The sequence below is a fragment of the Nematocida parisii genome, assembly GCF_000250985.1.
Source record: "Nematocida parisii ERTm1 unplaced genomic scaffold supercont1.2, whole genome shotgun sequence".
Classification (NCBI taxonomy): domain Eukaryota; kingdom Fungi; phylum Microsporidia; genus Nematocida; species Nematocida parisii.
The window spans coordinates 358,451-371,982 of NW_013524647.1; the positions used below are offsets into that span (position 1 = coordinate 358,451).

At 34.4% G+C, this 13,532-nt stretch overlaps 15 protein-coding genes across 15 annotated transcripts; 6 read left to right on the plus strand and 9 right to left on the minus strand.

Annotated features, from left to right (window-relative positions):
- Positions 1 to 231: 231 nt before the first annotated feature.
- NEPG_00913 (uncharacterized protein) lies at positions 232 to 1,018 on the minus strand. The gene has a single exon (XM_013203288.1). It carries the CDS (start codon positions 974 to 976, stop codon positions 236 to 238), a length of 741 nt encoding a protein of 246 aa, XP_013058742.1. The 5' UTR covers positions 977 to 1,018; the 3' UTR covers positions 232 to 235.
- On the plus strand, positions 1,014 to 1,799 carry NEPG_00914 (uncharacterized protein). Its single transcript, XM_013203289.1, has one exon. It carries the CDS (start codon positions 1,020 to 1,022, stop codon positions 1,746 to 1,748), a length of 729 nt encoding a protein of 242 aa, XP_013058743.1. The 5' UTR covers positions 1,014 to 1,019; the 3' UTR covers positions 1,749 to 1,799.
- NEPG_00915 (uncharacterized protein) lies at positions 1,767 to 1,958 on the minus strand (the record flags this gene model as incomplete). Its single annotated transcript, XM_013203290.1, has 1 exon — positions 1,767 to 1,958. The coding sequence occupies one exon, from the start codon at positions 1,956 to 1,958 to the stop codon at positions 1,767 to 1,769; it is 192 nt and encodes a 63-aa protein (XP_013058744.1).
- A 321-nt stretch (positions 1,959 to 2,279) lies between these two features.
- NEPG_00916 (uncharacterized protein) lies at positions 2,280 to 3,613 on the plus strand (the record flags this gene model as incomplete). Its single annotated transcript, XM_013203291.1, has 1 exon — positions 2,280 to 3,613. One exon carries the CDS (start codon positions 2,280 to 2,282, stop codon positions 3,513 to 3,515), a length of 1,236 nt encoding a protein of 411 aa, XP_013058745.1. The 3' UTR covers positions 3,516 to 3,613.
- A 263-nt stretch (positions 3,614 to 3,876) lies between these two features.
- On the plus strand, positions 3,877 to 5,264 carry NEPG_00917 (uncharacterized protein; the record flags this gene model as incomplete). Its single annotated transcript, XM_013203292.1, has 1 exon — positions 3,877 to 5,264. The coding sequence occupies one exon, from the start codon at positions 3,877 to 3,879 to the stop codon at positions 5,179 to 5,181; it is 1,305 nt and encodes a 434-aa protein (XP_013058746.1). The 3' UTR covers positions 5,182 to 5,264.
- An 84-nt stretch (positions 5,265 to 5,348) lies between these two features.
- On the plus strand, positions 5,349 to 6,171 carry NEPG_00918 (uncharacterized protein; the record flags this gene model as incomplete). The annotated part of the gene is made up of 1 exon (XM_013203293.1): positions 5,349 to 6,171. One exon carries the CDS (start codon positions 5,349 to 5,351, stop codon positions 6,132 to 6,134), a length of 786 nt encoding a protein of 261 aa, XP_013058747.1. The 3' UTR covers positions 6,135 to 6,171.
- A 260-nt stretch (positions 6,172 to 6,431) lies between these two features.
- On the plus strand, positions 6,432 to 7,031 carry NEPG_00919 (uncharacterized protein; the record flags this gene model as incomplete). Its single annotated transcript, XM_013203294.1, has 1 exon — positions 6,432 to 7,031. The coding sequence occupies one exon, from the start codon at positions 6,432 to 6,434 to the stop codon at positions 7,029 to 7,031; it is 600 nt and encodes a 199-aa protein (XP_013058748.1).
- Positions 7,032 to 7,128: 97 nt separating this feature from the next.
- Positions 7,129 to 7,410, minus strand: NEPG_00920 (uncharacterized protein; the record flags this gene model as incomplete). The annotated part of the gene is made up of 1 exon (XM_013203295.1): positions 7,129 to 7,410. One exon carries the CDS (start codon positions 7,408 to 7,410, stop codon positions 7,129 to 7,131), a length of 282 nt encoding a protein of 93 aa, XP_013058749.1.
- Positions 7,411 to 7,461: 51 nt separating this feature from the next.
- Positions 7,462 to 7,901, minus strand: NEPG_00921 (uncharacterized protein; the record flags this gene model as incomplete). The annotated part of the gene is made up of 1 exon (XM_013203296.1): positions 7,462 to 7,901. Exon 1 carries the CDS (start codon positions 7,792 to 7,794, stop codon positions 7,462 to 7,464), a length of 333 nt encoding a protein of 110 aa, XP_013058750.1. The 5' UTR covers positions 7,795 to 7,901.
- On the minus strand, positions 7,901 to 8,554 carry NEPG_00922 (uncharacterized protein; the record flags this gene model as incomplete). Its single annotated transcript, XM_013203297.1, has 1 exon — positions 7,901 to 8,554. One exon carries the CDS (start codon positions 8,552 to 8,554, stop codon positions 7,928 to 7,930), a length of 627 nt encoding a protein of 208 aa, XP_013058751.1. The 3' UTR covers positions 7,901 to 7,927.
- Positions 8,555 to 8,807: 253 nt separating this feature from the next.
- Positions 8,808 to 9,635, minus strand: NEPG_00923 (uncharacterized protein; the record flags this gene model as incomplete). The annotated part of the gene is made up of 1 exon (XM_013203298.1): positions 8,808 to 9,635. The coding sequence occupies one exon, from the start codon at positions 9,633 to 9,635 to the stop codon at positions 8,808 to 8,810; it is 828 nt and encodes a 275-aa protein (XP_013058752.1).
- Positions 9,636 to 10,667: 1,032 nt separating this feature from the next.
- On the minus strand, positions 10,668 to 11,015 carry NEPG_00924 (uncharacterized protein; the record flags this gene model as incomplete). Its single annotated transcript, XM_013203299.1, has 1 exon — positions 10,668 to 11,015. The coding sequence occupies one exon, from the start codon at positions 11,013 to 11,015 to the stop codon at positions 10,668 to 10,670; it is 348 nt and encodes a 115-aa protein (XP_013058753.1).
- Positions 11,016 to 11,097: 82 nt separating this feature from the next.
- On the minus strand, positions 11,098 to 11,508 carry NEPG_00925 (uncharacterized protein; the record flags this gene model as incomplete). The annotated part of the gene is made up of 1 exon (XM_013203300.1): positions 11,098 to 11,508. One exon carries the CDS (start codon positions 11,506 to 11,508, stop codon positions 11,098 to 11,100), a length of 411 nt encoding a protein of 136 aa, XP_013058754.1.
- A 574-nt stretch (positions 11,509 to 12,082) lies between these two features.
- NEPG_00926 (uncharacterized protein) lies at positions 12,083 to 12,427 on the plus strand (the record flags this gene model as incomplete). The annotated part of the gene is made up of 1 exon (XM_013203301.1): positions 12,083 to 12,427. One exon carries the CDS (start codon positions 12,083 to 12,085, stop codon positions 12,425 to 12,427), a length of 345 nt encoding a protein of 114 aa, XP_013058755.1.
- Positions 12,428 to 12,438: 11 nt separating this feature from the next.
- NEPG_00927 (uncharacterized protein) lies at positions 12,439 to 13,064 on the minus strand (the record flags this gene model as incomplete). The annotated part of the gene is made up of 1 exon (XM_013203302.1): positions 12,439 to 13,064. The coding sequence occupies one exon, from the start codon at positions 13,062 to 13,064 to the stop codon at positions 12,474 to 12,476; it is 591 nt and encodes a 196-aa protein (XP_013058756.1). The 3' UTR covers positions 12,439 to 12,473.
- Positions 13,065 to 13,532: the final 468 nt, after the last annotated feature.

Genomic DNA, 13,532 nt, shown 5'->3' on the forward strand with positions numbered 1-13,532 from the left:
GAAACTTATATCAATAAACTGTTTTAAGATAAAAAAAAATATTACAAAAACAATAAAATTTATTACTAGAGAGGACAAACCCATGTAAGCCAACAATTCAACTAATTACGCACAAACACAAAACAAAACAAGTTTAATATAAGAATTTTTATATTTAATATTGTTAATCTATCACATCAAACCCATAATAAAACTAATAGCCCACTACAAAACATAAACAATCGTAGATAGGGTTCTATTTGGGCACCACTCTGTGTTCTAAAACATCTAATCTCTTTACTCCGTCTACTTCTACCACATCACTTCTTACTATTTCTATTTTCTTTTTATATATTTTGGCATCAAGTGTGATTGTTTCATACTCACCTCCTTCGCCGCATAGGTTGAAATCCTCTTCTTTTAATCCAGGATATTTATGTATTTGTTCTAGAATATATGCAGAATACTTATCACGTACACTCTGAAGAGACTCTCCAACTAAATTGCTTACATACTCACCGCCCTTCACTACAACTGCATAAACACTATTCTCTATCATTTTACCAAGCAGTGCCTTCTGATTTGACCCCCATAAATACCCCAGCATAGTTAATCCAAGTCTATCACACACACTCTTCACTCTATTATACTGATACACCGAGGAAATAGCTCCAACTGACACACCAGAAAACGAATATTTTTTCAAAAGAGCGCCAATAGCACAGAATAAGTCTTCTATTTCATCTTTTTCTGTTATTTTATAACCTATGCTGCGATCTTTAGACACACCAGAGGTAGAAAACTGATGCAGCGGAAGATCTAAACATTCTGCAATGGCCGGTAAAAGATTGCATCCTGCGTACTGGAACATATAAGAATCTTCTTCTTTCTCCATTTTCATATGAAGCAAGCATACTGGAGTATGCCCATCTTCAATGCACATTTGCATATTATAAATACTATCTTTTCCACCACTTATTAGTCCTATAAATAGCATAAAGCGAAAAACTTTAAAATAAAAGTAAATTTAAGAAAAGAGAATGGCAAAGCAACTAACTGATGAGTACATGGAACTAATCAGAACAGCCAAACAGAAAAAGAAGAAAAACGAAGTTCTATATCCTCTGTACCAAAGAAGTAACGAGCTGTTAAAAGAAATAAGAACAACACATGAATTGCGCCTAGATTCTTGCCTGGTGAGTGAGATAATAGGAGAAGAAAGCAAAAGAATATTTCTACAGTGCAATAACCACATAACGCTAAACAACTACATTGAAATGGCCAGTACTAACACAAGCATTCATACACAGCTAGCAAAAAGTTATTACAGAGGAGCATATTTTCCACCAATTCTAACACTCACTGGGAGTATAGCAGAGCAACCAATTAAAAAGCCTAAAAAACCAAAGCTAGAGAAGGCACAGGAAAAACCAGAAGAAACAAAAGAAGTAAAAGAAGAGCAGATGGATGCACCAAAAGAAATAAAAAGAGTCTACCGAATCCTGAAAGAAATAGGAGAAGTAGAACTTTACAGACTAATTATAAATGTAGACTCATTTGGAAAGACTGTAGAGAACATTCTTACACTAGCATTTGCATTAAAGGTAGGAAGAGCATTCTTAATGAAGAAACAAAATATTCTTTATGTAAGCAGCACAAAACCCAAAGAGGAATACGCAGTAAATAGTACGCATTATATTATGGGAATTACCTCAGCAGAAATAGATAGAATAAAAGAAGAAATGAACATTACAGAAAATATGATATAAAGATAAACAACAAATAACCTATTTACTATTAAATAGAATGCTTTCACACAAATTGTACTTAACATATCTCTGTGATTTATCTTTACTCTTGGCAGTGCAGTCAATCGATACTTCGCTGGTTGACATATTATTTCTGTTTTTGAGCATATCAATAGATGGATTCTTAAATAATTCATTTTTCTTTTCTTTCATTTGTAAGTCCCTGTACATACTCTTTATATTTATAAAATGAATGAAACAAATCCAAACAAATAACCAATAATTAATATAATGATGAGACAGAAGACCAATAAGACGCACTAATGCTTAAATTGCAATATACTACATAATATACCACCAATCGCATAATATATTTATGCAATATGCATAATATAGTAGATATAATTGGCTCCCTCGAAAATTATGGAAAATATGCAGCTTCACTTAATATTAAATAGTTTAATCATTGTTTTTATTACATTTATAGTTTTGTATTGTATTGTATTACACTTAATATAAGAAGATAAATAGATAAAACTTTTTAAAATATAAATGGATAATAACAATTGGCACGAGATACATTGTGAAGACTTTGATTTTATTTCTATAGTAAAGACATCCTATAGCAAGATACCCAAAAACCAAATAACCAATTGTTTAGGAGGCAAATTAATCTTATATAAAACCGCATCTGACTTACTTCTGTATAATTTAGTTATAGAAATAAATAACTTAATGCTTGACTCATATGGCAAAGCACTCAAAGCAGAAGATTTAAACCAGGCAGCAGATATTGCAGTAAATAACATGTGGAATGTAATGAAAATAGTAAATAAAATTGTTGAAAAAATACCAACAAAGAGAGACCTAGATAAGTACATTTCCACACTAAATAACTACAGTCTTTCTTATATGCTAAGAGATCCTGCTGTAATGAAGTATATAACTTTAGATTTATTAATATTTGCTAACATTCATATAAATAAAGAACAGGCAGAAACCCTTATTATAGAGAAACCTTATATAACAGAGACTGTCCCAGAAACCAAGCGGAATAGACTGCTTGATGTGATAGATTTACTGAATAAGTATCCAGGAAAGCTAACAAAATATAATAGTGAGACAGAAGCAATGGATTCTATGGCAGTAGAGTACAAAATTCAATACTATGACATTGAATCGCTTATATTTATTTCTTTAAATAGGTCTCTTGCATTGGTTCCTATTGCTATCATACAGAATGGATTATGTGTAGAAAATGAAAAAGGATCTAGACAAGTGTTTTTGCACACTATATATGGTTTCTTTGATTATAGCAATTTAAATAGCTGTTTTCCGTTTGACATAGAGTATACTATATTGTTTCAGATAGAAAAAAGGTCAAAAAAGTTGGTTGTTACATCGAGTAAAAAAAGTAAATACTACATGAATTTTAACTACAATAAAAACAATCTTATTGACATGTATGAACTGGATAAAGCAGTAAACAAATATAATGAAAGTTTGAAAGACAATTTGAAAGATATGGCATTAACTGATGATGTAGAAATATGGAAAAAGAGGTGCTGGGAATTGCTTTTTTATAAAATATGGTGTATAATATGTCTACCTATAGTGCAAATTTTAAAATTAGCTAGAGCTATATTCCGATTTGTATATGATCCACGCAAAGGAGACTTTTCTATATATGAGAAGATTGTTTTTACAGCAGTTGCATTTTTAATAGTTCTAAAACTACCAAATAAAATAACGCTTGATGAGATATATGACATGCTATGGACACTGTAATGGATTAAAAGTATGCGTATTATAAAATAATTAGAATCTTTCGCATATTGTATAACTATGTGAATGTGCAGTATATTAAGAAGAAGAGAGATTCGGGTTATATGAATGTATACAGGTAGAGTAAGATGTTTATTGACTAATGCTGTATTACTAATAAATATTAACTATTTTAAACTGTGGGCGTAATTAAGCATTCTGTGCACTAAATTAGTGAATTTAGTATTTTGGGTTATATCTATTTATAGAATTTTCATATTACTTCTGTATACTTAGGCGTATAGAGTAGCTACTTATTTTTAAGCAGAATGGCGGGATATTTCCCGGCATAAAAAATATATATAGAGAAAAAGAATGGGTAGGGATGTTCTACGCAGTGAACTTTTTATCAAACAAAGGAAAGCTTTCAGCCGCATGGGTGGCTGCTTATTTCGACAGAAGACTAAGCAAATCTGACATACAGCAGGTGGATATAGAAGACACCGTGAATTCAATAGAATCAGGAGATGTACCCGAGCTTGCGCTGAGAACATCTAGCCACATTCTTTTGGGGCTTTCTAAGATACTCTTTAGAAAGACAAAGATACTCTATGACGAGTGCAAAGAGCTATTTATATGTGTAAAGAAAAAGGAACCAAGTGACCAGCAGCCGTCTAAGCTCAGTAAGAAAAAAATAACATATAGTATTGATATATTCAAGCACATGGTACTACCCAATAAGAGTATAGAGAGTATTGAAGAAGAAATAGAAGAGGGGAGAGGATCTATTGGAGGAATGTTGAGCTTTCAGGATTATTCATTTAGCTTAAACAATATATCTCTGTCTCTTGCAGAAACAATTTCAGAGATTCAGGCAGCAAGCGAAGCAAGTGCTATAATACTACCAGAGCAGCACAGTATAGTGCATGAAGATCAAAGCCGAAGAAGCCACGGGGAGACCATGCAAGTAGGGGCAATAAGCATAGATGCAAATCTATCTGCTATTTCTATAGGAGATCCATCAGTTATGCTAGATACTATTCTAAATAGCCCAGTAAAACCTTCCCGAAAAAGGCAGGAGAGTCTTATAGAAACAAAAAGACAGAAGATAGACCAAACAACAGAGATAGACAGTAAATGCATCAAATTGATCAAACACCAGGCAATTAAGCCATTTACAGAAGAAGCAAAAAGATCGCACCTTCCAATAGTTCTGCAGGGTATTTATACCTCTCTGCAAAAAATGCACAGTTCTATTGGGCAGCAAGAAATAAACACGGGAAAGAAATCAGAAGAGCGGCAAAGTATAGTGATGGAAAGCACAATAAGTGAATTGCCTGGGGCAACACAGAATCTATCCAGCACAACTATTGACCAAATACCAGCAGAAGCATCAAATGCCTCAATAGAAGTTCCAAGAGGTGGAGAAACCACATTTATCTCCGCGCCAGGTGCAGACATGTCATTTATGCCGCAGAATGGAGATCTATCTAACGAAAGTATTTTAGGCAGAGAAAGCTTATCTATACAGCAGATTTCCGAGGACTTATTATCTAGTGACAGAAGAACAAAAGCACAGGCGTTTATGCACTTACTACGCAGAGTAACAGACGGGAGTATTTGTGTGTCGCAAGAGTCGTCTTATGGTCTATGCACAATAAATCAGAGAAGACAAGAAACAGTCGTATAGAGAAGAAATTCATGCATGATAAAAATTCTTAGAAAGAATTGCACAGTTATATTTGCTAGTTACTAGTATAGATAACAGAACCGATCCGAAGTGCTTTAAAGAAAAGAATATGCACAACGGATAACTGAATAAATTATTATTGTATATTGCAGAAATATTTTTACTCCATGAAAAAAGACAAGAAGCCATGCGTGATTGAGCCCGCCAAGAAGCTTTTAATCCTTTCACCAACTCCAAATACACCGGGAGTGGCACAACTTATCTCATTCTTCATGAACATCAAACAGAATGCAGTGAAATACACAGATAAGGATGGAGTATACCAGCCAACAACATCAAACTCCTCAGTTTCTAATGGAAAGCTGGAGGGCCTTCTAAAAAGAATGGACTGTTCATTATTCGCATATATTTACACAAACAAGACAAACCAGCCGCGGTTGATTATAGGAAGAACCCACGAATTCCAGATAGTAGAGCTGGCGCAGTACAAAGTTGCCCACTCTCTTACTGACCTAAGCCTATTGACAAACAGCCTGCACATTCTGCTTGTGCATAGGAACGGTTACATTGACCCGCTTAAGCTAAATTTGCTTATGGACTTTCTACGAGACTCCCCGCCAAGTTCTGTTGGGCTGGGCATAATTAAGTATGCAATAGGAATAGACCTGTTAGAGAATACAATCGGTTTAAACTTGTTTGAGATAGAGGCATCGCCATTTAAACTTGTGCCGGTTGCATCGCCAATCACACTAGAAATAGTTGAAGAGCACAGAATGAACTTTATGCAGCAGAAAGAAACAAGCAAACAGGTCAGGCAGACAGAAAAGAAGATAAAAAACGTGGAAAAGGGCATTTTAAACAGCACGCTTGGAGTTCTTCATCTGGAAAAGCAAGATCTACGAGAAATACAGCTAAGCAAGGGGCGAGCCTTTAAAAAGATAGGAAAGAAGTAATTTTGTACTTTGTGTTATAAAGCATCGCGCATACACGTTATAATAATAGATAAATAAAATATTCGTTAAATATGCTTTCTTGTTTGGAAGAAATATCTGTAAAAAGTGATAAATATTCAGTTTATATTAAACACTGCAGGCCTCAGTGCATCCATGCTTTACAAAATATCTAGTCCACGGGAATGCTTAGCAAGGCTATGTAGTGCATTTGGCTGGCTGTATTTATGGCAATATTTAGCTGGGTGCACTGGCTTCTTAATATAAATATTTTTTTAATTTTTAGCCCAAGTAAGAAATATGGCACACGGAACAAAACTCGTTATTGATGCAAAAGGCCATATCGTAGGAAGATTAGCTGCATACGTAGCAAAGTCATTAAGAGAAGGTTACAGTGTTGTAATTTTAAGATCAGAAGGTCTTATTTTCTCATCCCCTATTGAAAGAATGGTAAGTATATATAAGGACAAGAAGAGAAAGAGATGTCTTGTAAACCCACAGAAGGGACCATTCCACTACAAGGAGCCATCTAAGTGCTTCAAGAGAATTGTTAGAGGTATGCTTAAGTACAAAGGAAAGCAGGGAGCCATGGACTACGCCAGATTAAAGGCATTCGATGGAATTCCAATGGAGTATGAATTACAGGAAAGAGTTGTAGTTTCTCACGTGCTTGCAGAGACCAAATTAAACCCAGTCACTAAGACATGCACTCTTGGAGAGATTTGTGTGCAGATGGGATGGACCAGCGCAGGACTTCTTGAGAAGTTTGAGGCTGAGAGAATTAAGAGAGTATCTGTAGCACAGAAAGAAAAGGAACAGAACGAAAAGAAGAAGCAGGAGCTTCTTGCCAGCCCCGCCTTTAAAAAGGAGCTAGACAACATCCTTTCTAACATTGAATAAATCTACTTATTCTATTCTTTTGATCTTTATAATTTAATCCACCGTGTACTGGCGTGTTTTGCCGTTTATAAGAGTTTTCGTAAATTTTATTATGGATTTATTTCTTTGTTAGTGTAGAGAGCTCTTTTCCCATCTGCCGGATGCTGCCCAGAATTTGTGCATTTTCTGTTGGCATTTCTCGCAGTCTTTCATATACTTGGCATGAGCTGTATTGCAGGCCTGTCTTTGGGCATACATACTTTGCGTGCAGGCCTGTAATATCACATAGCTGTAGCTGCGGCTTAACCGACACTCTATTGAACAGTGCAATGTAGAGAGGAGACTCGCTGGATATTCTTGCGTGCAGCTGCTTAAGTGTTTTGTTCTTCTTCGCTTTCATAAATAATTTTACTGCAGCGGGGCCTAAAGTTCTCTGTTGTATAATAAATGGCTACAGTATATTTTTGTTAATATTTGGTATTCTGATTATACTGTTTTCCATTTCTGGAATTACCTTTACTTGGCACCCTAGTCTAGATGTAGATGTAAGAAGCTTGCTTGTATCTAGCAGATCCTCCTCTCTTTCTGATGCTGCTCCGCACTTTTTAAACACAGACTTATCTAACACCACGTGACAAGTAGTGCATGCTAGAGATCCTTCGCATGCACCGCGCAGTGGTACAGTTGGGTTCTGTGCAGCAGCCTCTAGTAAAGTTATGCCCCTTTTCACAGCCACAGGAATTAATGAATTCTTAAATTCAAACAGTAGCTTAACTAATCCCATATAGAATAAAAAAAAGAAGGCATAACAGCCAGCAGCAAGTGCAAGCCCATTGATATATCTATAAGAACAGATCAAAAATTGATAGATATTTATAACCCAAAACAAATGCTTTGCATATAACGCACATCTTATTTTACTCTACTATTCTGTACTCTATTGAAATACCGGCAGTTTCTGAATTTCTTATTATTCTGTAGACTTGCCCTCTTTTTCCTGCATAATATCTATTGACAGGATCGTCTACTAATATCTTCTTAAGCTGTGCCTCACCCACTTTTCTTTCTTTTAAGACATTCTTCTTCTCCTCTTCTGTAAGTAAAATATGCTTGGGCACATCCTTGTGCTTTGTAATATTAAAAAGCAGCTCTCTTATGTAGAATAGCTCTAAGTCATATTCCTTTCTTGACTCATCCAGTGCTTTGAGACTGTGTGCCTTAAGAGTTTCTTTGCACACAATTATTCCATTGTGTATGTTTTGCTTTCCCAATGTAGAGGTGTACAGCTTTATATCCTTTGCCTTGAAATACGCATTGTCTGGGAAAAAGACAAAAAGCTGTTTTTCTGGCATAGTAGTATGCTGGAAAAGCATTGAAAGCGAATGCTTGCTTCCCGTGTTTATAAGCGCAGGATACGAGGTTTTAAACAGATCAAGATCCATTTCAAGATCTGCTTCAGAAACCGTATATCCACGGCACTTCATCATTTGGAAGATTGTTTTCTGGCACAGCCATAACTTGCGTATTTCTTCCTGGTCACACATTAATAAAATTTTACTTCTTCTTCTCTATTATACACCAGAAAACCTATAATTGCTATACATAGCAGACATCCTGTTACATCTACTTAATATAAGTATATATGCATATGCACTCTCCATTGGCAGTGCTGCATGCCCATCTTTCTTAGAAGCAAGGAATAGGAAGTTTAAACTTTATATATGTGTTTTATTTAGATACTCATTTAAGAATGACATGCTTTGTTTCTTACTCAGCCCGAAAGCTACTGTGTTTAAATTAATTACTCTCATTTTCAAATACATGTATTGCCCATAATATATATTTGACTAGAATAAAAATTCCCAGTAAACCAAATATAATACTGCATACAATATTAACTGCACACAGGAGGCGGCCCTTACATTCTATATTGGAAAAGGGATGTGTAATAATATGCAATGCCCTCCCACACAAATTTCTACAGCCCGTGCATGCACCTTTCTTTAAACTTGTATTGCTATTTTGAATATTCATACTGCATGAAGAACTACTTGGCACATCATTAGGCTGATCATTTGATACAGAATTCTCATCTCTGGCAATTTCACAAACAGCAGGCGTGCTTTCAGTAGAATCCGGTGGAGTTTTAACTATGTATAGTATAAAGTCAGTTTTATTAGAAGAGTCATTCACTATCTCAAACTTTTCATTGTTTGTGCTCAATGGGGTTAAAAGGTCATTCAGTTTAGTGACTATGTGAGAAGGGGATACCACGCCTATGGATATATTAAAGTTTTTGCAGTGGTCTAAGTATTTTTTTACAGAAATAATCTCCTGTACCAAATAATAGAACTCATTTCGTCTTATATCATTATCTGCACTAAGTAATTGGTTCCACTCACAGTCTATACTCAGCTCTAGATTGTATAACTCTTTATAATGCTCTTCCAGTTGATTTTCAAATGCTGACCATGGGTGCACTGGTGTACTTGCCAAATGCTTAAATAGAGCCATAGTCTGTGACCTATATTCTGTTAATGTTGGTTTATACTCTTTAATTTCAATTGGAATTACAATTCTATTGAAAACTGGTCCGTTACCTTCCTTCTCATAATTATTACACATTTATTTTTCAAGCTTTTCCTATCTTTATATATTTTTATTTGTGAGGTTAATTAATTACCTTCAATAAAATGATTGTTGAATAATTTAAATATTTATTAAAATAAAGGTATATAAAAACGTTTTGAACAAATTTTTATAGAGAATTACTCAGAACAGAGCAGCACTCAGTGGGAATAGGCATATTGGGGGTAATATGCCGAAAAGCACTAAATAAGTGGCAGTATACGACAACCAGTAACAATATGTGTTTATTATAGCCATATATATACAAGATATTTCGGGTTATTTTAGGCTATATTAGAAGAAGTAAAATTTAATTGTTTTTAGTGCACAATGCTGTATATAATGGGTTATTGGGCGTATTTTGAGTTATATATAGAGGCGTAGCAACAGGATGTAAAAGAAGAGAAAGTTCCTTAGAGTGTATAAAACCAAAAACATAAAACACCTGAAATTATTTATATAATTGCAGTTTTATGTAATTTTACATATTAAATATAAGTAATTTGAATTTCAGGAGGTTTCTAGAAAAGGAGACGGAAAATTTGGTTGTATTTCGGATAAGAATGCACTAGATAACAATATATATGAAGAGAATTGATGTATATCTATAAGAGTAATTATAACTGTTTACATTTATTTTTTAAAGAAGAGTTAGGTATTTTCATTACACTATGGAATAAAGATAGAGGGGGGCAAGTGAGCAGATCTAAAACAGAGCTAAGGCAAAGATAATGAGGGTGGAGCATGAAGAAACCGCAAGAAGAATGGTAGAGCAATTGCCCACCTCAGAAAGATAGATTGCGAGGGCGTGAATACAGATAAGCCCAATTATGACAAAGAAGAATCTGTCAGAACAGGAAAAGTACTCGTGATCGTAGTAGTTATTGTGTTTGTATTTGTGAATTGGCATATGCTACAAAAATAAAAAAGAGAAAGCAAGTAAGAGTAACTCACAATTATGAAAAACATTTGTTATGAGAAAAGGGGGTACTTTATTGTGAGTTGTATGATAAATACAAAGATATAGGGTTATTTGCATCCCAGGGAAGATTTGATGTGTCTTTTTTTGCCGAAAAACAGCGGATGATCTGAGTTGGCGTATATAATACATGTGCTATAACAAAAAAGAGCGAGAAAGAACAAAAAGTATATAAATAGTAGAACAGCTCTATAAAGTGAAACAGGAGGATATGCAGCAAGCCCAGTAATAAGAGAAATGGAAAACATCAGTGCGTAAGTAAGACCAAGCACTTTATAGAAAAGTATGAAGGAGAAGAACCTGTAGTCATCTATTATTAGCCTAAAAGAAGGAAATAAGAAGAGATAGAGCTTGGAAAAGAATTCTAGAGTTCTGTGATTATTTACTTGCTGGCTCATGTGAAGGATAAAAAGAAATATTAAAAAGAACAAAAGATAAATGAAAGTAGATTAAAATAAAGTGTTTTATGATTGTTTGTATTTAATTTGGTGTCTCTGTAGGGCGGGAGAAAAGCGTGCACTCTTCTCCATTTGAGTTAATATATATGAAAACTTCAAGCGGTTCTGGTCGATGTATATTTCTAGTAGTATAGCTAGGCAGCGAAGGAGCAGAGCACATATGGTATGTTATATAATATATGAGAAATAAGAAAGATGGCGCGCAAAAGCAGAGAACAAGAGAAAGCGGTGCGGCAGAAGGCTCTAAATAAAACTTACCGTGGTATACAATAGAAGCGCATAGCACAATAATTGCAGAGATAATCCACAGATTATCAAAAATATAAAGAAGAAACTGCTTTGGGAAGGGAAAGAAACTCTGTCTTACAATGACAAACCAGTATATCTTAAAAACAGAGAGGCATATAATATCCCATAATCCAGAGGTGTGCATATAAAAAGAATTTAATATCAAGATAAAAGATAGATATAGCTCAAATTAAGCCAATATAATATATATTAAGCCACTGAATGGCCATGCACTCTAAGATATACTCCAAAATAGTGTAATAGGAATTCTCTAAATATACTCTTCAATAATAAATAGTACTTTTATTTTTGCCTAGTATTGCTCTCTCATGGTAATTTAGTTATTAGTGCAGAAGAACAATTTACAATTCCGTATATACTATTCAGATGCCACAAACTGTATAAATGAAATTAAGAACAAAATATACACTTGATTTCTTGCGCAGCACTATAAAGTGATCATGCATTCTAGCATTAATTAATATTCAGCAAAGAAATTTGCATGTGCTAAATGGAATTTGAAATAAAACTTCTAATTATATTTATAGTAGTCTCTGTAATATGCTACCTGGCTATGCTTATACGCAAAAAAATTGAAATAGCAGCCGGCCTGCGCTAAAGTGCATTTCTTTCAAATATGGCACAATGCCACATTTTCTAAGAAATGAGTGAATTTTCTTTGAAGTACTTGGTTAATTTTTTTTTACTATCCTTGTAAAATGCACATTCCAACCAACGAAATAAAAGAGGTACAGAGATTCATATTTGACAAAGGATGTATTGTAGTCCAATTCAACAGATCACTTAAGCCACATCCATACGTGAATGTCGCCAACTTTAAGGTTATGAAGATAGTAAGAAGCTTATACTCCAAAGGATGTGTAGAAAAGGTCTTTGCTTGGAGAGATGGATATTATGTAATCAACAAGAAAGGAATAGAATACATAAGAAGAAAGCACTACTTAACCGAAAACGACTACCCAAGTCTGTATGATTCTGACCCATTAGCAGTAAACAAGACAGTAGAGCCAGAAGAAGAGGGAGAAATTATATTCAAAGAATAAACATAAATTCTAGTTAGTTCTTTATTTAAAGGACAGATAATCTATCTCACCAGCCATATTTTGTAATTCTTGCTTTTATTTTTTCTATGAGTGGGTTTATTGCTTTGCTGATTTCGCTTGCTTTTTCCTTGTACTTAATTAGAACAGGAAGTACTATTGCAGCTATAGATATACATATAATGGCTATGTAGAATCCAGAGTACTTATAGTATTTATACAGGAGGCTGTCCAGCTGGCTATAAGTGTTTTCTACTCCTTTATTATTGTCTATAACATATGTACACTTCTTTCTCTTTTCTGCCATGTTCATTTCAGTCTCTACAACTTCCATTATTTGGTGGATTGTTCTAGACTCATCGTATTTCTCTGCTTTGCTTAAAGCCGTGCTGTACTTTTTGTGAATTCTTTCTTCCTGGGTTTTTGGGCCGCATGTTACTACAATAGTGTGTGTAAAGTACTCTTCTAATCCGCACTCAAACAAGAAAGGCAGGTCAATGAACAGCACAGACTTGCACGCCAGCCTAAAGAAATTCTGCCGGGTTTTAATATACTCAACAATATACGGCTTTACCAATATCCTAAGCTTTTCGTTGGTAAAAATATCCACGGGAATATTGTACTTTGCGAACCGCCGCATACTGTGCAAGAATTGCCAGACTTCTTTTTTTTTACAACCGAAAATCCTTTATCTTCTATATATTCTATCACTGTACTGGTTCCTGTGCATATACCGCCAGTTATTCCAACTAGTTTCATGCAAATAAACAAACCGGCTGCTAAATATTTTAATCAGCACTTTTCATGTAGTTCTGCTATGGTTCTAAAGAGTTTATATTGACAGATAAAAACACCTCCTTCTAAAACACACAACAAACAAATCCAGACAGATCACACTAGTAAAGACATTGTTTATAGCCATAGTAGTATTCCTGCATGCAGAGATTCTTTGCACTATACCTTCTCTAAGTTTTTGTATTATGGCTTTATACGCATATTAATAATAAGAATCATTATAACGTAAATATGCTATTATAAAGAAGCTCATAACTAAAACAAGCTTTCATATACTTCTACCAATACAAATTTCAACCACTACAAATTTTTG

Excerpts from the sequence above, each read along its gene's own strand:
- NEPG_00913 (XM_013203288.1), bottom strand. The coding sequence starts at position 976 with ATGCTATTTATAGGACTAATAAGTGGTGGAAAAGATAGTATTTATAAT.
- NEPG_00914 (XM_013203289.1), top strand. The coding sequence starts at position 1,020 with ATGGCAAAGCAACTAACTGATGAGTACATGGAACTAATCAGAACAGCC.